This window comes from Macaca mulatta, chromosome X (assembly GCF_049350105.2).
Source record: "Macaca mulatta isolate MMU2019108-1 chromosome X, T2T-MMU8v2.0, whole genome shotgun sequence".
Classification (NCBI taxonomy): domain Eukaryota; kingdom Metazoa; phylum Chordata; class Mammalia; order Primates; family Cercopithecidae; genus Macaca; species Macaca mulatta.
In genome coordinates, this window is record NC_133426.1 from 158474525 (window position 1) to 158502252 (window position 27728).

The following is a 27728-nucleotide window of genomic DNA, read 5'->3' on the forward strand; positions in this document are numbered from 1 at the left end:
CCATTAATTAGTAAAATAAGGGTCCCTTGAACACAAGCAGTATGACAATGACACAGTCGATTTGATAACTAAGACAGCTACTAAGTGACTAATGAGCAGGTAGCATCTACTGAACAAAGGGAGGATTCACATCTCAGGTGGGGCAGAGCAGGATAGCCGAGATTTTATCACACTACTCAGAATGGCATGCAACTTAAAACTTATGAATTGTTTAATACTAGAATTTTCCATTTAATATTTTCAGATGGTGGATGATAGTGGGTAACCGAAATCATAGAAAATTAAACCACAGATAAGGGGATAAAATACCAAGATTGTTGTCCACTTAGAATTTACATCTCAGTAGAGAAAGACAGAAAATAAACAAGATAAGTAAGCAAATTATATAGTTTATTGAAATGTGATATACCCCAGGAATGAAAATCAAAATATATGGGTAACAAGTATTTGGAAGGGGTTTCAATTTTTAATAGGGTGTTTAGCAGGTGCCTCACTGAGTAGGTGACATTTGAGCAACAATCTGAAGCAGATGAGAGAATGAACCTTGTAGAAACCTGGGGAAAGAGCATTCAAGTTAGAAGGGGTAGCAGTGCAAAGGCCCTGAGGTAGAAGTGTGCCCAGTGTGCTCAAGAAATAGCAACTAGCCTACTGTGGTTGTGTTGTAGAGATCAAGGGGAAGAGTAATAGAAATGAGTTCAAAGAGGAAATTATGGGGCATGAACTAGATAGTATAAGAGCTCCTGGATATTTTTGCTTTCACTATGAGTGTAATATAGAGGCACTGTGGGATTTTAAGCAGAGGGTAACTTGATCAAACTAACATTTTAAAATTACGGCAATTTTATAGAGAAAAAGTTGAAGGAGGTCAAAAACGAAACCAGGAAGATGAAGTCTAAAACCACTTTATGATTAAAAACTCTCAAAAATCTAGGAATAGAAGGCAACTTCCTCAATTGATAAATGGCACTTACTAAAAACCCTTATCTAGCATCATGGTTAATAGTGAAAGACTAAGATACTTCCCCTAAGATCAAGCAAGGATGTTTTTTCTTCCTTATTCAACTTCTTATTCAAGAATTTAGCCAGTCAAAGAAGAAAAGAAATGGGGAATGACTGCTAATGGTATGGAGTTTCTTTTTTGATGTGACTAAAATGTTCTGAAATTAGATCTTGGTGACGGTTGCACAACTGTGAATATATTAAAAATCATTTAATTGTACACTTCAAGAGGATAAATTGTATGACATGTGAATCATATTTCAATAAAGCTGTCTAAATAATTAGGCAAGCAAAAGAATGTAAGAGAATGATTGGAAAGCAAAAATCAAAAGTGTCTATTTGAAGGTGACATGTTCAGACATTCCATGTTCACAGATTTAGAAGTCCTAATAGCATTAAGGCGGCAATTCTCTCCAAATTGCTCTATATATTCAACACATGCCCTTTGAAAATCCCAGATTTTCTTTTTGTGAAAATGGCAAGTTGATCCTAAAATTTATATGAGAATACAAAGGATCTAGAATAGCCAAAGCATCTTTCAAAAAAAAAAAAAAAAAACATGAGTACTTACACTTTCCAATTTTAAAGCTACAGTAATCAATATGGTGCAGTTTTGGCCTAAATATTGTAATATAGACTAATGGAAAAAATAGAAAATCCAGAAATAAACTTTGATATTTATAGTCAATTGATTTTTGACCAAGATGCCAAGCAATTCAGTTGAGAAAAAAATAGCTTTTTCAGTAAATTTTTCTAGGAGAATTTAATATACAAGTGCAAGATACGAACTTAGACTGTTACCTCACACCATAAGCAAAAATCAACTAACAATGGATCATAAACCGAAATTTAAGAGCTAAAATTTCTAAAGGGGAACGTAGGAGAAAATCTTTGTTACCTTGAGTTACACAAAGACTTCTTAGGTATGACACCAAAATCATGATGCATACAAGAAAAAATATAATAAATTGGACTTCATAAAAATTCAAAACTTTTGCTTGTCAAAAGATACTTTTAAGAAATGAAGAGACAAGGCACAAAGAAAGTGAATATATTTGTGAAACATACATCTGATAAAGAACTTGCATTAAAAATACATAAACAACCCTTACAATTCAATAATGAGAAGAAAAACAACCTAATGTGAAAATGAGAAGTATATATATGCAAATAATATATTCTGTTGGCTAATAAGCACATGGAAATATGTTCAACATTATTAGTCATTAAAGAAATGCAAATTAAAACTACAATGAGATACTACGACATGCACACTAAAATGGCTAAAATAAAAAAGATAAACAATTTCAAATGTTGACAAGGATTTGGAAAAAAAACACAAGATCATAAATTATGGTGGAAATCAAACTTTGGACAATATTTTGGCAGTTTCTTAAAGAGTTTAACATAAGCTTACCATAAGACCCTGTGGTTTTACTCTAATTCTTACTTTAATTACTGTAATTATTCACTAACAAAGATAAATGAAAACATGTGTCCAAAGAAAGACCTATTTATAGCAGCTTTATTCACAACAGGTAAAAGGTGGAAACAACCCCAATGACCCCAATGTCTATTATTGTGAATGGATGAACAAGATGTGGTATATATCCATACAATGGAATGTTAATCATCAATAAAAAAGGAATACACACAATGGCATGGATGAATCTCAAATGTGTTATGCTAAGTGAAAATAGCCAGACACAAAATGTCACACATTGTATGACTCCATTCACATGACATGTCCAAGAAAGACAAATGTATAGAGACAGAAAGTAGATTAGTGGTCGACTGGTGTTGGGGTGAGAACGGAATGTTACTACAAATTTGTAGACAGATTTTTGGAAGTGATAATATGTTCTAAACTTGAATTTTGGGTATAGTTGCACAATTCTATAAATCTACTAAAAATCATTGATTTGTACATGTAAAACAAATTTTATAATAGGTAAAATATACTTCAAAAAGTTCTTATTTTAAACAAATCAATAGCAGCCTTATAGCACAGTGTTTAAGAGCATGGATTCTTTTATCTTTTTCTTTTTAGAAAGCATGCTTACCTTAGCCATTTATTTATTTATTTGTAGATTTAGGGGGTACAAGTGCCATTTTGTTATACAGATATATAACATAGTGGTGAAATTAGGGCTTTTAGTGTAACTATCACCCGAATAATACATATTATGCCATTTAGGTAATTTCCCTTCCCTCACCCCTTCCTACTCTCTTGCCCTTTAAAGTCTCCAATATCTATTATTCCACTCTGTATGTCCATGTGTATACATTATTTAGTTCCCACTTATAAATGATAACATGCAGTATTTGACTTCCTGTTTCTTGGCTGTTTCACGTAAGGTAATGGCCTCCAATTGCATCCATGTGGGTGAAAAGCAGATAATTTCATTATTTTATTAATAAATAGTGTTCAATTGTGTGTGTGTATATATATGTACATAAAATTGTGTGTATTATATAATGTATAATATACATTGTATTATATATAATATATATTATATACAATGATATATTATATATCATTTTGTTTATCCAATCATCCGTTGATAGACACATAGGATGGTTCCATATATTTGCAATTGTGAACAGTGCTGCGATAAACATCTAAGTACAAATATCTTTTAGATATAATGATTTCTTTTGGTTTGTGTAGATACCCAGTAGTGAGATTACTGGAAAAAATATAGCTACTATTTTTAGTTCTTTGAGAAATCTCCATATTGTTTTCCATAGAGGTTATGCAAATTCACATTTTCAACTGTGTGTAAGCATTCTCTTTTATCTGCATCCTTGTCAATATCTGTTTTTTGTTTGTTTGTTTTTGCATTTTAATAACAGCCATTCTGACTGGTGGAAAATGGTATCTCATTGTGGTTTTAATTTGCATTTCACTGATAATCAGTGATGTTGGGCATTTTGTCATATGTTTATTGGCCATTCATATGACTTCTTTTGAAAAATGTCAGTTCTTGTCCTTTACCCACGTTTTTAATGGGGTTATTTTTCTTTTCTTTGTTGATTTGTTTAAGCTCCTTATAGATTCCGGATATCATTTATTTGTTGGATGCAGAGTTTGCATATATGTTCTCCCATTCTGCAGGTTGTCTATTCACTTTTTTTTTCTTTTTTTTAATTATACTTTAAGTTCTAGGGTACATGTGCACAATGTGCAGGTTTGTTACATGTGTATACATGTGCCATGTTGGTGTGCTGCACCCATTAACTTGTCATTTATATTAGGTATATCTCCTAATGCTATCCCTCCGCCCTCCCCCCTCCCCACAATAGGCCCCAGTGTGTGATGTTTCCCTTCCTGTGTCCAAGTGATCTCATTGTTCAATTCCCAGCTATGAGTGAGAACATGCGATGTTTGGTTTTCTGTTCTTGTGATAGTTTGCTGAGAATGATGGTTTCCAGCTGCACCCATGTCCCTACAAAGGACACGAACTCATCCTTTTTTATGGCTGCATAGTATTCCATGGTGTATATGTGCCACATTTTCTTAATCCAGTCTGTCACTGATGGACATTTGGGTTGATTCCAAGTCTTTGCTATTGTGAATAGTGCCACAATAAACATACATGTGCATGTGTCTTTATAGCAGCATGACTTATAATCCTTTGGGTATATCTCCAGTAATGGGATGGCTGGTTCAAATGGTATTTCTAATTCCAGATCCTTGAGGAATCGCCATACTGTTTTCCACAATGGTTGAACTAGTTTACAGTCCCACCAACAGTGTAAAAGTGTTCCTATTTCTCCACATCCTCTCCAGCAACTGTTGTTTCCTGACTTTTTAATGATTGCCATTCTAACTGGTGTGAGATGGTATCTCATTGTGGTTTTGATTTGCATTTCTCTGAGGGCGAGTGATGATAAGCATTTTTTCATGTGTCTATTGGCTGTATGAATGTCTTCTTTTGAGAAGTGTCTGTTCATATCCTTTGCCCACTTTTTAATGGGGTTGTTTTTTTCTTGTAAATTTGTTTGAGTTCTTTGTAGGTTCTGGATATTAGCCCTTTGTCAGATGAGTAGATTGCAAAAATTTTCTCCCATTCTGTAGGTTGCCTGCTCACTCTGATGGTAGTTTCTGTTGCTGTGCAGAAGCTCTTTAGTTTAATTAGATCCCATTTGTCAATTTTGGCTTTTGTTGCTGTTGCTTTTGGTGTTTTAGACATGAGGTCCTTGCCCATGCCTATGTCCTGAATGGTATTGTCTAGGTTTTTTTCTAGGGTTTTTATAGTTTTAGGTCTAACATTTAAGTCTCTAATCCATCTTGAATTAATTTTCATATAAGGGGTAAGGAAAGGATCCACTTTCAGCTTTCTACTTATGGCTAGCCAGTTTTCCCAGCACCATATATTAAATAGGGAATCCTTTCCCCATTTCTTGTTTTTCTGAGGTTTGTCAAAGATCAGATGGCTGTAGATGTGTGGTATTATTTCTGAGGGCTCTGTTCTGTTCCATTGGTCTCTATCTCTGTTTTGGTACCAGTACCATGCTGTTTTGGTTACTGTAGCCTTGTAGTATAGTTTGAAGTCAGGTAGTGTGATGCCTCCAGCTTTGTTCTTTTGGCTTAGGATTGTCTTGGCGATGAGGGCTCTTTTTTGGTTCCATATGAACTTTGAAACAGTTTTTTCCAACTCTGTGAAGAAAGTCATTGGTAGTTTAATGGGGATGGCATTGAATCTATAAATTACCTTGGGCAGTATGGCCATTTTCACGATATTGATTCTTCCTATCCATGAGGATGGTATGTTTTTCCATTTGTTTGTGTCCTCCTTTATTTTGTTGAGCAGTGGTTTGCAGTTCTCCTTGAAGAGGTCCTTTACATCCCTTGTAAGTTGGATTCCTAGGTATTTTATTCTCTTTGAAGCTATTGTGAATGAGAGTTCATTCATGATTTGGCTCTCTGTTTGTCTATTACTGGTGTATAAGAATGCTTGTGATTTTTGCACATTGATTTTGTATCCTGAGACTTTGCTGAAGTTGCTTATCAGCTTAAGGAGATTTTGGGCTGAGACAATGGGGTTTTCTAAATATACAATCATGTCATCTTCAAACAGGGACAATTTGACTTCTTCTTTTCCTAACTGAATACTCTTTATTTCTTTCTCTTGCCTGATTGCCCTAGCCAGAACTTCCAACACTATGTTGAATAGGAGTGGTGAGAGAGGGCATCCCTGTCTTGTGCCAGTTTTCAAAGAGAATGCTTCCAGCTTTGCCCATTCAGTATGATATTGGCTGTGGGTTTGTCATTAATAGCTCTTATGATTTTGAGATACGTTCCATCAATACCGAATTTATTGAGAGTTTTAGCATGAAGGGCTGTTGAATTTTGTCAAAGGCCATTTCTGCATCTATTGAGATAATCATTTGGTCTTTGTCTTTGGTTTTGTTTATATGCTGGATTACGTTTATTGATTTGCATATGTTGAACCAGCCTTGCATCCCATGGATGGAGCCCACTTGATCATGGTGGATAAGCTTTTTGATGTGCTGCTGGATTCGGTTTGCCAGTATTTTATTGAGGATTTTTGCATCGATGTTCATCAGGGATATTGGTCTAAAATTCTCTTTTTTTGTTGTGTCTTTGCCAGGCTTTGGTATCAGGATGATGTTGGCCTCATAAAATGAGTTAGGGAGGATTCCCCCTTTTTCTATTGATTAGAATAGTTTCAGAATCCTCCTTGTACCTCTGGTAGGATTTGGCTGTGAATCCGTCTGGTCCTGGACTTTTTTTGGTTGTTAGGCTATTAATTATTGCCTGAGTTTCAGAGCCTGCTATTGGTCTATTCAGGGATTCAACTTCTTCCTGGTTTAGTCTTGGGAGAGTGTATGTGTCCAGGAATTTATCCATTTCTTCTAGGTTTTCTAGTTTATTTGTGTAGAGGTGTTTATAGTATTCTCTGATGGTAGTTTGTATTTCTGTGGGGTCGGTGGTGATATCCCCTTTATCATTTTTTATTGTGACCATTTGATTCTTCTCTTTTCTTCTTTATTAGTCTTGCTAGTGGTCTTTCAATATTGTTGATCTTTTCAAAAAACCGTCTCCTGGATTCATTGATTTTTTGGAGGGTTTTTTGTGTCTCCATCTCCTTCAGTTCTGCTCTGATCTTAGATATTTCTTGCCTTCTGCTAGCTTTCGAATATGTTTGCTCTTGCTTCTCTAGTTCTTTTAATTGTGATGTTAGGGTGTCAATTTTAGATCTTTCCTGCTTTCTCTTGTGGGCATTTAGTGCTATAAATTTCCATCTACATACTGCTTTAAATGTGTCCCAGAGATTCTGGTATGTTGTATCTTTGTTCTCATTGGTTTCAAAGAACATCTTTTTTTCTGCCTTCATTTCGTTATGTACCCAGTAGTCATTCAGGAGCAGGTTGTTCAGTTTCCATGTAGTTGAGTGGTTTTGATTGAGTTTCTTAGTCCTGAGTTCTAATTTGATTGCACTGTGGTCTGAGAGACAGTTTGTTATAATTTCTGTTCTTTTACATTTGCTGAGGAGTGCTTTACTTCCAACTATGTGGTCAATTTTGGAATAAGTGTGATGTGGTGCTGAGAAGAATGTATATTCTGTTGATTTGGGGTGGAGAGTTCTGTAGATGTCTATTAGGTCCGCTTGGTGCAGAGTTGAGTTCAATTCCTGGATATCCTTGTTAACTTTCTGTCTCGTTGATCTGTCTAATGTTGACAGTGGGGTGTTAAAATCTCCCATTATTATTGTGTGGGAGTCTAAGTCTCTTTGAAAGTCTCTAAGGACTTGCTTTATGAATCTCGGTGCTCCTGTATTGGGTGCATATATATTTAGGATTGTTAGCTCTTCTTGTTGAATTGATCCCTTTACCATTATGTAATGGCCTTCTTTGTCTCTTTTGATCTTTGATGGTTTGAAGTCTGTTTTGTCATAGACTAGGATTGCAACCCCTGCCTTTTTTTGTTTTCTATTTGCTTGGTAGACCTTCCTCCATCCCTTTATTTTGAGCCTATGTGTGTCTCTGCATGTGAGATGGGTCTCCTGAATACAGCAAAACTGATGGCTCTTGACTCTATCCAATTTGCCAGTTTGTGTCTTTTAACAGGACCATTCAGTCCATTTGCATTTAAGGTTAATATTGTTATGTGTGAACTTGAACCTGTCATGATGATGTTAGCTGGCTATTTTGCTCGTTATTTGATGCAGTTTCTTCCTAGCATCGATGGTCTTTACATTTTGGCATGTTTTTGCAATGGCTGGTACTGGTTTTTCCTTTCCATGTTTACTGCTTCCTTCAGGAGCTCTTGTAGGGCAGGCCTGGTGGTGACAAAATGTCTAAACATTTGCTTGTCTGTAAAGGATTTTATTTCTCCTTCACTTATGAAAGTTAGGTTGGCTGGATATGAAATTCTGGGTTGAAAATTATTTCCCTTAGGAATGTTGAATATTGGCCCCCACTCTCTCTCTGTCGAAAGATCTGTTGTTTGTCTGATAGGCTTCCATCTGTTGGTAACCCGACCTTTCTCTCTGGCTGCCCTTAACATTTTTTCCTTCATTTCAACTTTGGTGAATCTGTCAATTATGTGTCTTGGAGTTGCTCTTCTTGAGGAGTATCTTTGTGGTGTTCTCTGTATTTCCTGAATTTGAATGTTGGCCTGCCTTGCTAGGTTGGGGAAGTTCTCCTGGATAATATCCTGCAGAGTGTTTTCCAACTTGGTTCCATTCTCCCCATCACTTTCAGGCACACCAATCAGACATAGATTTGGTCTTTTCACATAATCCCATATTTCTTAGAGGCTTTGTTCATTTCTTTCTACTCTGTTTTCTCTAAACTTCTCTTCTCACTTCATTTCATTCATTTGATCTTCAATCATTGATACTCCTTCTTCCAGTTGATCAAGTCAATTACTGAAGCTTGTGCATTTGTCACGTATTTCTCATGTCATGGTTTTCATCTCTATCAGTTTGTTCATGGACTTCTCTGCATTGGTTATTCTTGTTATCCATTCTTCCATTCTTTTTTCAAGGTTTTTAGTTTCTTTGCGCTGGTTACATAGTTCTTCCTTTAGCTCTGAGAAGTTTGATCAACTGAAGCCTTCTTCTCTCAACTCATCAAAGTCATTCTCCATCCAGCTTTGTTCCATTGCTGGTGATGAGCTGCATTCCTTTGGAGGGAGAGATGCACTCTGATTTTTTGAATTTCCAGCTTTTCTGCACTGCTTTTTCCCCATCTTTGTGGTTTTATCTGCCTTTGGTATTTGATGATTGTGACATACTGATGGGGTTTTGGTGTAGGTGTCCTTTCTGTTTGCTAGTTTTTCTTCTAACAGTCAAGATCCTCAGCTGCAGGTCTGTTGGAGTTTGCTTGAGGTCCACTCCAGACCCTATTAGCCTGGGTATCAGCAGCAGAGGCTGCAGAAGATAGAATATTTCTGAACAGTAAATGTTGCTGTCTGATTTTTGCTCTGGAGGCTTCGTCTCAGAGGTGTACTCAGCCACGTGAGGTGAGGTGTCAGTCTACACCTAGTGGGGGATGTCTCCCAGTTAGGTTACTCAGGGGTCAGGGACCCACTTGAGCATGCAGTCTGTCCGTTCTCAGATCTCAACCTCTGTGCTGGGAGAACCACTGCTCTCTTCAAAGCTGTCAGACAGGGACATTTACTTCTGCAGAGGTTTCTGCTGCTTTTTGTTTAGCTATGCCATGTCCCCAGAGGTGGAGTCTACAGAGGCAGGCAGGCCTCCTTGAGCTGTGATGGGCTCCACCCAATTCGAGCTTCCTGGCGGCTTTGTTTACCTACTTAAGCCTCCACAATGGCGGGCACCCCTCCCCCAGCCTCGCTGCCACCTTGCAGTTAGATCTCAGACTGCTGTTCTGGCAATGAGGGAGGCTCCATGGGCATGGGACCCTCTGGGCCAGGTATGGGATATAATCTCCTGGTGTGCCATTTGCTAAGACCCTTGGTAAAGTGCAGTGTTAGGGTGGGAGTTACCCGATTTTCCAGGTGTTGTGTTTCTCGGTTTCCCTTGGCTAGGAAAAGGAATTCCCTTCCCCCTTGTGCTTCCCAGGTGAGGCAATGCCTTGCCCTGCTTCAGCTCTCGCTGGTTGGGCTGCACTCTCTGAGCAGCACCGACTGTCCAACACGCCCCTGTGAGATGAACCCAGTACCTCAGTTGAAAATGCAGAAATCACCCATCTTCTTGTGTCTCTCACGCTGGGAGCTGGAGGCTGGAGCTCTTCCTATTCGGCCATCTTGGGTTCCCCCCATCTATTCACTTTGTTGATTATTTCTTTTGCTGTGCAAAAGTGTTTTTCATTTAATTAAGTCCCATTTCTCTGTTCTTGCTTTCATTGCATTTCCTTTTGAGATCTCAGTCATAAATTCTTTGCCAACGCCAATGATCAGTAGAGTTTTTGTAGATTTTCTTCTAGTATTTTAATAGTTTCAGATCTTACATTTGAGTCTTTAATCCATCTTGAGTAAATTTTTGTATATGGTAAAAGATAGGGGTCCACTTTCCTTCTTCTGCATATTGCAACCCAGATTTCCCAGTAGCATTTATTGAATAGGGTGTCCTTTCTCCAGTGTATGTTTCTGTTGGTTTTTTCAAAGATTGGTTGGCTGTAAGTATGAGGCTTTATTTCTGGATTCTCTAATCTTTTCCATTGATCAATTTGTCTACTTCTATACCAGTACCATGCTGTTTGGGTTACTATAACCTTGTAGAATAATTTGAAACCATGTAATGTGATGCCTCCAGCTTTGTTCTTTTTGTTTAGGATTGCTTCAGCTCTTTGTCCTCTTCTGTGGTTCTATATTAATTTTAAGATTTTTTTTTCTAATTCTGTGAAAAATGACATTGGTATTTTGGTAGGAATTGCACTGAATCTCTAGATTGCTTTGAGTAGTGTGGTCATTTTAACAATTTTGATTCTTCCAATGCATGAGCATGGGATGTTTTCCCATTTCTTTGTGTCATTTACAATTACTTTCATTGGTGTTTTGTAGTTTTCTTTGTAGAGATCTTTCACCTCCTTGGTTAAATGTATTCCTACATACTTTTATTGTAGCTATTGTAAATGAGCTTGCATTCTTGACTTGTTTCTTAGCTTGATCATTACTAGTATATGGAAATGCTATTGATTTTTGAATGTGGAGTTTGTATCCTGAAAGTACTGAATTCATTTATCAAATTTAGGAATCTTTTGGTGCAGTCTTTGGGGTTTTCTAGCTGGAGCAATTAGACAAGGGAAAGAAAAAACAGACATCTAAATAGGAAAGGAAGACATTAAATTGTCTATGTCTGCATATCACATGATTACATATATTGAAAATCCTAAAGACCCCAACAAACAATTGTCAGAACTAATAAATGAACTCAATAAAGTTGCAGGATACAAAATTAACGTGCAAAATTCAGTAACATTTCTACACACTATTTAAAAAATAATCAAGAAAATAATCGAATTCACTATAGCTACAAAGATATGCTTAAGAATAAATTTAACATTTTCAGAGATGAACGATCTATACACTAAACATTGATGAAAGAAACTGAAGAAGACACAAATAAATTGAAAATCATCTTTTGTTCATGGATTGAAAGAATTCATATTGTTAAAATATTGATACTACCCAAAGTGAGCTACAGATTCAATGCAATCCTTATCAAAAATCCAGTGACATTATTCACAGAAATAGAAATAAATCATAAAATTTGTATGGAGCCACAAAAGTCCCCAAATCGTGAAAGCAATTTTAAGCAAAAATAACGAATCAAAAAGAACAAAGCATTGGACTATTTGATTTCTATAGTAATCAAAACAGCATGGTACTAACATAAAAACAAACACATAGACCAATGGAACAGAATAGAGAGCTCAGAAATAATTCCACACATTTACAATCAATTGGTTTTCATAAAAGATGCCAAGAACACATGATGGGGGAAAGAACAGTCTCTTCAATAAATGGTGTTGGGAAAACAGGATATCCACATACAAAAAAAAATGAAATTGGACCCCATTTACACCATACTCAAAAGTCAACTCAAAATATTTTGAGTTGAAACTATAAAACTAGTAGAAGAAAACAGAGAGAGAAAGCTCAACAGCACTGGCCTGGGCAATTACTTTTTTGTAAATGACCCCAAAAGCATAGACAAGAAAAGCAAAAATAGCCAAATGGCATTACATCAATCTAAAAAGCTTCTGCACATCCAAGGAAACAGTTAACCTAGTGAAGAGATAACCTGTGGAATGGGAGAAAATATTGTGTACTATACATCAAATAAGGGGTTAATATTCAAAATATATAAGGAACTCAACTCAATAGCAAGAAAACAAATAGTCCAATTTCTAAAATAGGCAAAGGATCTGAATAAATATTTGTCATAGATGTATGAAAAGAGGCTCAACTTCATTAATAAATAGAAAAATTCAAATCAAAACCACAATCAGATATCACCTCACACCTGTTAGGATGGCTATACCAAAAATATAAAAGATAGGTGTTGGTGAGAATGTGGAGAAAAGAGAACTCTTTCATACAGCCATTATAAAAAAAAAAACAGTATGGAGGTTCCTCAAAAATTAAAAATAGAAATACCGTATAACCCACCAATCCCATTACTGTGTGTACATGCATCCAAAGGAAATGAAATCAGTATGTTGAAGAGATATCTGCATTTTCATGTTTATTTCAGCATTATTCACAATAGCCAAGATATGGAATCAATTTAAACATTCATTGGTGGATAAATGGATAAAAAGATGTGGTATATATACACAATAAAATACTACTTAGCCTTAGAAGGAAAGGAAATCCTGCCATTTGCAACAACATGGATGAACATGGAGAACATTATCTTAAGCAAAATAAGCCACACACAGAAAGACAAATACTCTACAATCTCATTTATATGTGGAGTGTATACAAGTTGAACTCATAGAAAGAAAGTAGAATGGTGGCCAGGAAGTGGGAGGACTGGGGAGATGTTGGTCAAAGAATATAAAATTTCAGTTACAAGGGAAAAATAAATTCTAGAGATCTATTGTACAACATGGTGACTATAGTTAATAACAGTGTTTTATATACTTAAAAATCGCTAAGAGAGCAGAATTCACATGTTCTCAGCACAAAAATTGAGATGTGAGGTAATGCATATGAAAATTATCTTAATTCAGCTATTCCCCAATGTATAAATATCAAGACATTCTGTTGTACACCATAAATACATATAATTTTTATTTATTTATTAAAAATAGAGCATGGATTCCAAAGCCAGACTGCCAGATTTAAAACTCAGGTCCACCATGAACCCAGCTTGTAGTAGTAGCTATGTGTAAGTTACTTCAGTTATCTGTGCCTTGTTAGCTAACACCTTGTCGATGCTAATTGAAGGCCTAAGACTGGATGATACTACAAAGGGAGTGATGGTATCTAGGGAAGACAAGAAGTCTAATGACTGAGATTCAGCATACTGACTGGGTTCATGTCTTTCCACTGACTCTCCACATACCTCAGGCAGAAGGTATATATATCAGAATCTTGAAGGAAGGAGGGGAAATGAAGCAAGGGGTAAACCATTGGGTTTGAAATCCCTGCTATTGACTAAAAGTCACAGAGTAAATAATTTCTTTCTATACCTTTGGAATTGAGACAAATTAGTGACTTGGCTATTTGGTGCCCTTGTCTCATCTTTATTGGAAATACCTAAGTGCATTTTCAAAACAAGCAAACATATCAGAGATTATTCTTACTATGTGATTTGCTGATTTTTAACATTTTATTATACCATTGATACAAAAGCCAGTATTTACTTTGCATTTATTATGCAGTTCTTTGCATATTAAGGATATTTTTTCTGGTGCATATGTCTTATTTCCTGAACTAGATTGAATACCACATGTAAGTCATTTGCTTTTAGATGGAAATCCATCCAACACACTAACCCAATGAGAAAATTGTCCAACTCAGAAACTATTACATCCATGTCCTCAGTGCCTGCTTTGGTCTGAATGTTTGTGTCCCCCTGAAATTACAATGTTGAAATTTTAATATAACCACTAATGTGATAGTATTAAGTGGTGGGGCATTAGAGAAGTGATTAGGTCATGAGGGCTCTGTCCTCTTGAATGGGATTACTGGTCCTGTAAAAGTGACCTAAAGGAAAATGTTAGTCTCTTCTGCCATGTGAGGACACAGCAAAAAGTTGCCATATTTGAAGCAGAGAGGTAGCCTTTAGATACTGAATGTACTGGAGCCTTGATCTTGGACTTCCTGACCTCAAGAACAGTAAGAAATAAGTTCTGTTGTTTATAAATCACCCTGTCTAAGGTGTTTTATTATAGCAGTTCAAATGGATTAAGACAGTGCCCATTTGCCTTTGATCCAGGGAGAGTGACACTTCAGGAAAGTGAGGTTCTGGTTATCATAAGCTACTTCTCCATTACTTTACCCTTCTAATGCAGCAACCTCTAGCACATATTCCTTACCTAGAATACTGTGCAGCTATACAAATAACATTTGTATACTTTAAAATATGCAAGCTATATCTTAAATAAAGAATTTAAATATCTGCAAAATTAATTGAATGAAAATGAGTCACCTAAATTAACCACAGAAAAATATCAAATCATTCTTAGATTTTTGCACATAGAATACGGATTATTTTTTAAATAAGGGGATAAAATAGAAGAAAACTATAAATAAGGTTAGACAAAAAAGCTTCCCACACTAACTAGAATCCTAAAGGTTAAAAATCTAAAGTTTATTGAATATATGCACTGGTTGTTCAGTGAGGCTATCAATGTCTTTAAGTATAATGCAGGAGGGAACAGTTTGAACTTTGTAGGAGACGAGGGGCTCTGGAGTTCAGTATGAGCCCTACTGAAAGCAATCTGTCAATTAGGCCTCCTTGAAGTGGAACAGCCTACTCTGAACTCTTAGGAATGTTCTCTCTAAGGACAAATAACACTGCTTCAGGAGCAGTTGAGGTGCCAGGTCGGCTATTTCTATAATAATGGAGAAAAGGGCAGGATTTGGGATTTATGGTGAAAAAGAAAGAATAACAAATCATTAATAGCCATTATCAGTACAGCATGAGTCACTTGAAATATACTATCACCAAACACCCAAACCAAGCAGCACATTAGTCACAAGAATGCCAGTTGCCTGAGGTGTCCCATTAAATCTTCAAGTTATAGACAAGAAGCTCAGGACACAGGAAGGAGGGCCACCACTTTACTGCTCCATTTAGCCTTCAGAGGGAGCACATCTGAGTTTTAACAATTATCTCAGACGTGTAGCTTCAACCTCATTTTCTGACACGCTCTCCCCCATTCTCCAGCCATCTGTAAAAACTTACGATTTTACAAAACAAAACTCTCATGTATCTGTGTCTTTTTATACATTTTTTTTCCTGCCTGGAGTACCCTTTCCTTTTTATATGCACAACATATTTCCTCCAAGTCTTTTCTCAAATATTCCCTCTTCCATTATGCTTTGTCTGTGCCCTACAAGTATTGTGGTTTCCTCCAGCTCACAGCAATCTAAGAGCTCTTTGGACAACAGTCTTAGACCTTACCACATAAGATTATTAGTGTCTGTTTAGCTCTCTGTCTTCTGTACAGGACTATGAGCAACTTGAGAGAGTGGTCTCTTCATCATTGTAATCCCATCCCTGGTATGGTAATTGGCACACAGCAGATGGTTGACAGCTGTTTCCTGATTTAATAAATATTTCTGTGAGATAGGCAGAGCAGGTATTTTCAGCAACATGTCCCAAAAGAAGAGACTGAGACCCAGAGAAGAAAAATGCCTTGCCCATGGTTACACTGCTGATCTGTTCCAAAGTTGGGATTCACAACCATGGCTCTTAATTCCTTCTCTGATGTTTATTCTACTACAACAGAGTTTCTACTCTGTCTAGGGGTAGCATCTAAAATAGCTGGGTTCTTTGGAACAAGAGGGACACTTATGTTGACCTGTAAATCCCTCTGTTAGAGTGAACTTTTAAACAGACTCAATTTGCCTGGAGACCAGTTTCTTGCTTGGAGAATAAAGGCAGTCCTTGTTATTTCAAGGCCATGATTTCCACATGGAACTGGCAAAAATGAAATAATGTGAGGAAACTTCTCAGGAATACTTTTTTTCCTTTCCACCTTCCAGCTCAAATGTTAGTTCCCCTGTGAAGCCCTGCCACACATCTGGGCCCATGTCCCCAGGTTTCAGTGAATCCTGTAATTTTTAGCTCATAGCACTTCACTGTCAGCTTTGTGTGAAACTTCCATTATGCCTTATAGTACAGTGAATGATGTGTCCCATCATTCCTCCTAAGATATGAGCTCTTGGAGGGCAGGAGTTGATATCCTTGCATGAAGAGTGCACAGAGTAATTTGGGATTGACTGAAGACTTACACTATTATTTCCTTCTCACCTCATTGTAAGCTTTCTCAGAGCCCAAAATGAACCATTCCATCTCTTCTATGCTCTTACTTCTGTTCATTAGAGTGAGATTCACTAAGTGTGGCTCTGTGAGTCAGTTGCTAGCTTAATGAATAAGGAACTACAGGTGGAATCCCCTAGAGCAAAAGCCTTTACAAAAAAAGACTGTGTGAAACAAGCTATCAATGCTTGGTTGATCTGATTACATTAAATCCTATACAACTAACAGTCTGGCCCAAATGCTTTCCCTGGTTCCTGGCCATTTCAGAGGTAGATGCTATAATGAACACGCAAGTGCAAGCTATTTGCATCTAAATAAGTAGGAGAAGAATTTTACTGATGAAGTTTGTGGGAGGCGGGTTCCTGACATGCAGAATTTAGCCTTCAAATAGTTTGTCTTTGGAATATTCAAAGCACATAAAACTGACTCAGTCATACAATAAAAAATTTCATGGCCTTAATATGATAGTAACCCACACTTAATTGGTTCAGAGCACCACTTTCCTCTTGGTGATTAAACATGGAGAAACTAGTGCCTATTTCTTTTGAGCTAAATGTAGGACACCATTACTGTGTAACATAATCCATAGCTGACATTTTGTGCAATGTATTCAGTTTTACAAATTTCACTGTGTCAAAGTTTTCCTGAGTTCCAGAACTGCATTTCCAACTGCAGCTTGTCATGTCCACCTCAGATTCGTTATTTAAAACTGATAGCCCACACCTTCCCTTATTAGAGGAAATGATGTGATGTAAAGGGGAAAAAAGGTTTTCACTAGCAGAATGACTTGGGTCTCTATACCAGCTCTGCCACTTATTGGTGGTGTGAGTTTGCTCTATTGAAACTTCAGTTTACTAACTGTAAAAATGGGGATATTAACAATAAAAATAAAAACACTTCACAGAATGGCAAGAAGTATACCAAGCAATTTACATGCCTTATCTCATTTACTTCCTGCAATGGCCTATGAGGCAGGCATTGTTATTATTTGCCTCATTTTACAGAGGAAGGACCAGGAGCAGTCTTACTGCAGAACCCACCTTCTTAATAACCATACTATATTATGCTTCTGTAGTATATACACATGAACATGGCTGTGAGGATTAAATGAAACAAATACATGTGAAGCGACTAGCACAATATATGGCATATAGCAAATCCCCAAGACATGTAAACTCCTAACTATCCCCTCCTCTCTCCAAAATATCTCCTTCTTCTCCTATAATGAGTTTTTTGTTGTGGTGGTTGTTGTTGTTAATAACATCACAATTCACTCAGTATCCAGGGAGAATATGTCAGGGACATTCTCAATGCACCTTTTTCCTCAATACCCTATATTCAGTTGGACTTCAAGTTCTATTGAAAACCTTTCTCATCATACTTGCCCTTCTTCCACTCTCACTTCTCACTGCCTTTTGTTGTACCTCTGTCAGTCTTCCCTGGACTACGAAAGGGTCTGCTAACTAGTATTTCTGTCTATTTATCTTCCAGAGTGCACCCATGGATTTTAATTAAAAAAAAAAAAAAAAAAAAAAAACGGGGATTAGCAAATACTTGCCAACTGTTCACTAAATCCACTTTCTCGTTTTCTTGGCAATGTTTCTTTTCCCACCATGTCCATGTGACCTCATTCTAGTTAAAGTAATGTCAGTAGAAATGAGTATGCCACTCAAGGCCTAGTCTATAAATACCTCTCATATACAATCTGTCATGCTCTTTCATCTTCTGTTGACTTAATACAAATAAGCACAGTGGTCTTGAAAACCATGTGTTGCACCACTTGGAAATGAGCCACTTGTCAAGGGGGAACACCTGCTTTGAACTTTCAGAAGCAAGAAATATACTTCTATCATGTTTGAACTTTTATTCATTTTGGGGTTCAGCAACTTGTGTTATCACAAATTCTCTTGTCATATCATTCACTTTAAAAAACATTATGTTGGTCAAAGGATGCATATTTATAATTAGGTAGGAGTAATAAGTTCAAATGATCTATTATACAGCATGGTGACTAGTTGACAATAATGACGATACATTGTATTATTGGAAAATGCTGAGAATGTTCTCATCACAGAAGGATATCTATGTGAGGTAATGCATTTGCGAATAGCAAGATTTAATTATTCTGCAATGTATATATACTTAACATCATGTTGTACACAGTAAATACAATTTTATATGTCAATTAAAACATAAATAAATCTGTAAAAACAATAATGCTTTCCTGTAACTACAGGATAAACATATTCTGTATCACTTTTTCATTATCATCCCTCATCTGTCATGCACAAATCCTTCCAAATAGGTATGCTTTTGGCTATATTTCCTACTCCCTTTCTTTATCACTGCCATGTTCCAAAATCTGATTACTCTTCTTTATTCTATGGAAATGTTAACAATTGGGTCATCATTTATATTATACCCCAATACTTCTATTATCCTAGGCAACTTATTTGCTTATAGAAACCAGCCATACAACATCCTGAACCCCACACTTCCAATTAGGCACCAACTGCTATCAGTGCTACCTCTTGAACATACTGTATGTCCACAATTCTTTCTCAAAACCTAATTTAGTGGGAAAAGCAGTAACCTGAAGCTAGAATAAGTGTTGTGAAGATTAGAGATGTTTTACATAAAGTACCTAACAAATTGTAGGTGTTCAACACGTAGTATACTACATATACATAGTATATATAATACATAGTTGTCATTAGGATTATCATTTGAGTATTATGGCAGCTTCTTAGCTAGGCACCTCATCTTCAGCCTTGCCTTCCTCTAATCTGCCTCCTACACTGCTCCCAGAGTGATCTATCTTAAATGCAAATTTGTTTGATTTCTTCCTCCGCAATAAACTCTTTAATGGATCCTCATCATGTTTATGCCAACATAGCATATAAGCCCCTCCCTCCACCTCAGACTGCTTTCCTGCACTGTACTCTGGTCCAGTCACACTGAACTTTTAGTCCTTCAATGTATCATCACTACCTTCTCCTCTCACTCTTCAAGCCTTTATACATGCTATACTCGAACTCTGGAATAGTTTCTCCCTGTCTTTTAATTTACTTCTACAGATCTTTTAGGTCTCAGAAATCATTCAGAAGGTGATTTCCTCTGGAATTTATTGTGGCTATTCCCCACAGACTCATTTCACTGTCCTTGCTAGATGCTCCCATAATACTCTCTATTTCCCCTATCAGGTCTCACAAAGAAGCATGGATTTTCTGATGCATGATGTCGATTCATGAATATATGTCTTTGTGCATACTATTTCTTCTGCCTGGAAAACCCTCCTCTACCTCAGCCCTGTCTCTCATTTGTTTGATATTCACCTACACTTCCTTCAAGATTCAAGGGACAAACTATGCATCACCTCCTTTTGCAGCTTTTTTTGATAACCCCATATCATTTTAGATGTGACTTCTCCTGCAATTCTAGCACATTTTGCACCTCCATTTCAGGAATTTTGTATTCCTGTGCAGCTATCTGTGCACAGGTCTCTGTAACTGTAGAGTCATTAAGAGCATGACTTGTGCCTTCCAGAACTTTAAACATAATAAGCACTCGTGAATGTGCTGAATGAATGTTTTAAGTCAATAGGATAAAATCTAGTTAAATTCAATAAATAGTTATCCTTCATATTCAGATAGTCAATAGGACTTTTTTACTGTATTATATATTATGCAACATTTATATACAATGAACACATTTACCTGTATCCTCATAAACAAATAATATGACATTAATAGAGATGAAGTTCTCTATATGTCCATACCTGAATAATAGAAAATATTTTATAAATGTGTGTATCATCTTGGGCTGGGCTCTGCTAATTATCTATGCATTGTTCCAATTTTAGTATGTGTGCTGCTGAAGTAAGCAGCAGGTAATAGGTTTTAGCCTGTATTTTTATGGTTGTTCTGAGGTCCCAAGATGAGGCAAAGCAAGGCTTCTTTCTACACTGCCCTAGTTACATACCCATGCAATGCTTGCTCAGATTTTAGTAGGAAGCTGTCCTACTGTAGTCTCCCCATGGACTCCAGATAAGATTCCTGAGGGTCAAAATAATAATAGGGATGCTAAAGAATAACACTTTCCGAAAAATTGTAAGTATTCTGCAGACCTTATTCAATTTTTGCTTTTTATATGCCTGTAAGACAGGCAGCAGCTACATTACTATCAGACTAGAGAAAGCAGACGGTTTGTGACTTGAGAAATGTCACTAGGTGAATTAATTGTGGGGCTGTAAAAAGAGCCAGGCTTTTATTTTTCCATTTTGAGCCTAGGTCTCCCTCCAGGCCCACCTCCCTGGACCCAAGGTGCTACTGTGTAGGAAACCAATGACTTCATCATGCTTCCATGCTTCTGTACTTCTTCTATTCTGTAAATCTGAATAAGCACAAGGGCATTCTACATAGACTCTAATCTCATCGAACTTGACTTTCTTGTCCAATTCAGACTAGGATAAAGGGCCCAGTTATCATCATCTTCCCATTCATTCAACTTTATTTCAAGGCAACTAATCCTTTGCTCGGCTTCATCCTCTGCCCTCCTCAACCTGCATCTTCTATTTTTTTTATATTTCAATATTCCTATCCTCTCTCCTTTCTTCTCTCTTCTCTATCCCTCCCCGAAAACTTAAACCTATCCTCTATGCTTTATTCCTTTTATTGTTGTTTCTCCTCTATCCTGTTCTTTTCATTCATTCTCTATTTCTCCTCACTATTTGCAATCTCTACTGTGTTCAGATCCTTTCCTGCCCATTACTCTCTCCCTCCTCTTGCTTCTCTTCCATTTGCTTACTGTTTTCTGCCCATCCACATCTCCTCATTATTCTGTCCCTCCATCCACCTCATTCCATACAGTTTCTTTTCTGTTTACATCTACTCCACTCCATTCTTTCCACAATTGTGTGAACTCTTATCTCTTTTTCAAACTCTTCTCTTTCCTATAGTTTATTACAAGCATGCCTCTTCCATCTATTCCTTCCCTAATGCTCTGTTTCCCCAAATTCTCCTTGATATATTACATTCATTCATACCTTTTCTCTGTCCTATCCTCCCCACCTTCATTTCAACATTTATATATAACCTCATAAACTTTCATGCAATGTGAGAAGAGGTGTCCCTCTTCCTTTCAAGTAAAACTCTAACTGTAGATTTGATATCATCCCCTTTATGGTATTTATGAGAACTTGCTGTCAGCGATGTGTTATTTCTACTATATCCTCAATCTTTGTCTTCCTACTGACTCTTTTGTACTATCTTACAAGTATGTGTCAGTCTCTCCTCTGAAAACAAAGGCAATTTCTCTTATCCCTGAATGTAGCTATGATACCTTCCTCCCTTTCATTTTCAAACAAGCTTCTCAAAGTTATTTCCTATGTGCACTATCTCCACTCCAACTCCTAAAACTCTCTATTGCACTAGCCACTCTATTGAAACAGTGTATGTGAAGAATACTAATATCCTCCATGGTACCAAACTTAAGACATACTTCTAAGTCTCTATATTACATCTCTTTCTATAGCCAACAATGTTGTAAAAATGTGTAAACAGGGTAAAGTGCATGAACTTGCAGCTACCCTACCATATTAATAATGCTGGCTTAACCATCTACTACCCAGGTTAACTTGAAAAATTCTCTTACCCACGTCGTGTCTTAGTTTTTTTTTTTCATCTGTAAAGTTGGGATAATAGTACCTATCTCATACAGTTACTAAAGTTGTTAGGAATATTATAAAAGTAGAATGATTAGAACAGTGTCTGTCATATTTTGCATACTATATTGATGTTAATTAATATACTTATTATACTATTAGTGGTGTTATTGATAACTCTCATTGTTTTGAAACTTTAATTTATCAGTCAAGACAGGTTAGATTAATATGCAGTAGGAAACAATCTGAAAATCTCAGTGCCCTAAAGTAACTGAAGTTTATTTCTCACTCACACTATCTCTGGTTGGGGCAGGGGGACCCACTTGCTTCTATGTCATCTTCAATAAGGGGCATAGAATGATAGGGCAAAGACCACCTGGCATAATGCTACTTACCGTGGCTAGGGGAAGGCAACATGGCAAATTATGTATTGGCTCTTGAAGGGCTTCCCATCCTCTCTCAGAGCTGACACATGCTATTTACACGCACATTTGGTTAGCCAAAGCAAGTCATTTGTCCATGCTGAACTTCAAGGCTCAGGGAAGTATAGTACTACTTTGTACCCAGATGGAGGTGAAGTGAAAATATTGGCAAGTGGTAGTATTGACTACCACACTTAGCTTTCAAGATACTGCACACTGTTAACAGCTCCCTGACATTTTCTTCCTGGTTTCTTTCATAGGTTCCTCTTTCCCCTCCATTGCCTTACTGATAGTAATGCTAGATGACTAGATACCTGGCATGAAATTCTTCTTACTCTATACTCTTTCCTGAAGTGATGACATCCATTTTTACGTTTCCATTTGTTCCAATATAGTAACAATGCCATACTTTATATCTCTACATTGTATCTCTCCCTTGATCTTAAGACTCGAATATCCAACTACTATTAGACTTCTTTCCCTGGATAATCTACAATCACCTTAAGCTTATCTTGTCCCAAATTAACCTCACAGACTTATCTACATTTGTCCTAACTTTCATATTGTCTAGTCCAGCCTATAGTACCATCTTTCACTTATGTTATTTGGATACCTACTACCTTCACAACTCCTCCTCTCTGTCATTCTGAAGTTTTCTAGATTTACTGCCTATTTCCTCAACATATCGTCACTTCTCCATCTTAATCCATTGTTCTGAATTAGAACACCACTTCTAATCTAGACTATTTCAGCAGTTTCTTAATCATTTTCTCTAATTCCAGTCTTTTTACCTTCAAATGCATTATTTACCCAGTAGCTGCACAGCCATATGAAATAGAAAACTGACCACCTCAGTCTCTTGCCTAAAATACGTCCTTCCATTCCCTACAACTGCTCACTTGGTTTTCTCTGTCTAGAATGTCCTTCCTCTCTTCCTTCTGCCTAGAAGTTTCTGGACTGCATTCTACTTACATAATAATATAAAATGCTAATGCTAATACCAATAATCAGAAGCCTAGCTCTTGCCTTATCCAGGGACTCTTCTCTCAACCTGTCCCAAAAGAATGAGTTAGATGACCCTGCTCTATATTCCAATAACTACCCATCTCTTTAACATTTTAGTTAACATCATTTGCTATTATGCTATTAGTCTTTCTCCCCTATTATATTATGATTATCTTAAGAAGAGAGACTATGTCTCATTAATGTTTGCATTTCCAGAATTTACTTTAGGGCCATGTATATATTAGGAAGTCAAGACATGTTTGGCAAATGAATAAATGAAGGAAAGCTTCTCTTTCTTCTGTCTACAATTTCCCTCACTCTTGTTCATCTCCTCCCATGTCCTTTCCTCTACTTCTCTATGTCTTTTCCTCTTTATTCCCACCTACTACATCCACTTCATTATATTCTCCTGTCTCTTTAGGATTTTCTAATATCTAATCTAGCTTCTTTATTTTACACCATCTTATCCTTTGTCTTCTCAACTTCTCTACTCTTTTTTTCCTCTCTTCTCATATTCTCTTTCTTTTCACCTTTCTCATTTCTCCAATATATATGCCTCTATGTACTCTGTGTAATTAGTCTTCTCCTCCCCTCTCAACCCTCATCTTCCCACTTCTATCCACTTTCCTTCTTCATTATTTTATCCTCCACTCTATGGTCATATCTCCTCTATGCTCATTTTTCCTCCTGTCTCTCATCCAACTTCTCTCTTAAGTAATTATTATTGCCCTTTTTTCCTTGATCATCTCCTCATCTTCCAAATTCTTGTGGGAAAAACACCAATAAATAGCAAATTTGAAGTAATGAGAGATTAGTATACAGACAAACACACTTCGTTTCTTCACCACCTATTTACCAGGCATGCAATATTTGAGTTTTCTTCTGCAAAATAACAAATACACCAATTCTAAATAGCCATAGAAGCTCCACTACACAAAATTAGCACTCATTAATGTGGGAGGAAGCTTCAGGAAGTGACAATTGATATCAGAGGAACAAGAAAATTCATAAAAAGCAAACCCAAAAACCAAGAATGTTTTTTAGTATTGGGGAAAGAATCTTATTGCATCGAAAATCCTTTCAAACTTATTCTTTTTGACAGCAAAATTCAATGCCTAATAACTCTATGATAGTAATAAGTCATGAAATAAATAAAATTGTGATATTTTTATCCATTGGGAGGTGGAAAAGTATGAAATATAATTTATATTTTATGTGATTTAAATATTATATACACACACACATATGCACACACATATAAACACCATGTATAGATAGACATAGATATAATCTTAAATTGTTTGGAAAATTCACTTATTATCATCCTCAGTATCCTAAGGTAATGTAGCACAAAATAAATATATTTAAATAAATAAAAATTTTAAATAAGTATTTTAAAATTTATCTTTATAAAACACTGTATGTTTCACAAAATACCCATAGTTATCTCATTTGATACTCACAACTCTGCATCATAGGGATAGTTTGCCGCTGCATTTAAACCTAGTCAATTCTAATTATCAGTGTTCATGCCTGTGTGTATGTTTTTGTGAATTTGTGTATTTAAGTGACCGTGAATACATATGTCCTTCTGTGTTAGTCCACATGTGTCTTTGGGTATGCATGCATACACAAATCATGAACGTATACCTCTGTGTTTCTCAAAATGTTCATCTATGCAACTCTCTATTTATGTGTTTATTAGAATATATATGTCTGTGAGTATGTATGCATGCAATTATATTAGGAAGTGTATATATACCTGTACATTTCTAATCTATACACTTGAGAGAATTTTCAGTGGATACTCTAAAACATTCTGCTTTTAAGCCCAGTCCTACTCCCAATATACTTTGGGTGGGAGCCACCACTCTCTGACCTCATTGTGTAGAGGAGGGTACCGTTGTCCACCAATCTGAGCAGCTTGTTGGGCGTGGTCATGTTATGAGCCACCGATTTCTTGCCATTGTGGAAGAAGGTGTCAGGTGTCCAGATCTTACTAGCCAGGAGATTGTTCAGTGGAAGGATCTTCATGGGGCCATCAAATTTCAGTCTTTCATCATGCCATGTCTGCCGAAAAAATACATCAATAGTGTACTCCTAGGGACGAAAAGAGAGATAAACAATGTTTCAGTTGAGTTCTGGTAAGGGCTCATAGTGCCCTTAGCAAATATTAATTACCTTGCAATATTTCCTCTGATGCAGAGAAGCAGCAGTCTATTAACAGTAGCTCCTGGTGTGTAAGGAAAATGATTATGATTGAGAAATAATGCCATGGAGATTAATAAACATGAGGATAACATATTTGACAAGGCGTTTTTTAGGAAGACCACTGCCAACACATCCCCACACACCACACAAGTTGATCATAAGACTTTGCCTTATGAAAAAGCAAGTGCTCCCTCCTCTATGCAGTGACACCCAAATAAGAACAAGTTTCTTACCTTGTCTCTGCTGCTTAATGACCCCATCGAAGGCCAATACAAAAATCACCACAAAACCAAAACCTTACATTTTATCATACATTTAATCTGAGCCTCAAAATAACAATATGTCTGATTCGCAAATAGCTTGTTATCCTCAATAAATAACGAAATATTATAGATAAGATAAAAAACATATCTTATAGACAAATAAGATAAAATGGGTAAATGAACAGCAAAGTCATGAAATGGATAAAAATTGCTAATAAATGTGAAGAAAATATTCAAATTTGCTGTTTATGTAAATACAAAATAAATTAACAATAAATGTTCCAGGTATTGGTAACAGTATAACAAATTATTTAAGTACATTTTCTTGCAGCTATTAATTATAAAACCTGAACAACAACTGTATATACCTGTATTTCTTGAAAACAGTGGAGTGTGACTGAAAGCAGACAGAAACCTAAGGTGAGTTTACCTTTGAAAGATGGCAGCAGCAATAGATTAGAATTGTGAGTTTGTGATTTTTCTTTCTTGAAGTTGCTTCCCAAACCTAGAATTCCTGTAGTATATACAACAGCCTTACTAGCTCAAGGTGGCAGAGAATCTGGACTACTAGGGATAGAAGACTCAAAAGTAAGAGCATCCCAGAAGGGATGGGCCTCCAAATCTGAATATATATTCTGCCAAAAATTCTGGCTGATCACTATACTACACACAAATAGGACAGACCCTGGGGCCCAGTTAAAAAAAAATAGGCAGAAACAATAGGATAGTGGACCACTAAATGAAAGAAATCAGCTGGATGATGTTTGTGAATTTGCTACCATTTAGACTGAAGGAATTCCTTAAGCCATCACAATTCAAGTGGAGGAAATCTGAAAAAGTATTAGCTTATCAGAGAAAAAGCTCTGGATTGGAAGATGAAAATTCATGAGGAAGTCCTGGGAACAAGAGAACCACTGAGAGGGTGAGTCCCAAAATCTGAGTATAACATCTCTTATGAAAGAGCTATTAGTGAATTGGAAAAAAAACATATGAGGAAAAATTGCCCAGTTCACATTTCAGACATATAACCGATAGAAAATATGAAAGGGAGGTATAGTACTATGAAGGATAAAAATAGAAGTTTCAATATACATATATTACAATTCTAAATGTGAGAGATTTGAGAAAATAGGGGAGAAACAATATTCAAAGTAGTAGTGGACTACAATTTCCAGAATTGTTGAAATATATACATCTTTAGCTTCAAGTACCATAATGAATTGCAAGCTCAATAAATTAAAATAGATCCCAGGCAGTGCATAATAAATTTAAAGAATACCAAAACAGAGATTTTATTTTATTTTATTTTTTCATTATTATTATACTTTAAGTTCTAGGGTACATGTGCATAACGTGCAGGTTTGTTACATATGTATACTTGTGCCATGTTGCTGTGCTGCACCCATCAACTCATCAGCACCCATCAACTCGTCATTTACATCAGGTATAACTCCCAATGCAATCCCTCCCCCCTCCCCCCTCCCCATGATAGGCCCCGGTGTGTGATGTTCCCCTTCCCGAGTCCAGGTGATCTCATTGTTCAGTTCCCACCTATGAGTGAGAATGAGAACATGCGGTGTTTGGTTTTCTGTTCTTGTGATAGTTTGCTAAGAATGATGGTTTCCAGCTGCATCCATGTCCCTACAAAGGACACAAACTCATCCTTTTTTATGGCTGCATAGTATTCCATGGTGTATATGTGCCACATTTTGATTTTAAAAATTGC

The 27728-nt window shown here is 36.5% G+C and overlaps 1 protein-coding gene and 1 non-coding gene across 2 annotated transcripts in view; both read right to left on the minus strand.

Annotated features, from left to right (window-relative positions):
• The window catches only part of GABRA3 (gamma-aminobutyric acid type A receptor subunit alpha3), a 285447-nt gene that overhangs the window by 61918 nt on the left and 195801 nt on the right, over positions 1 to 27728 (minus strand). The window contains exon 5 of the mRNA XM_028841928.2: positions 25408 to 25628. Within this exon, the coding sequence (XP_028697761.1) occupies positions 25408 to 25628 (221 nt within the window). The remainder of the gene's footprint in view (positions 1 to 25407; positions 25629 to 27728) is intronic.
• On the minus strand, positions 20221 to 20325 carry LOC114675202 (U6 spliceosomal RNA). The gene has a single exon (XR_003726294.2). It is a non-coding gene; the product is annotated as a U6 spliceosomal RNA (small nuclear RNA).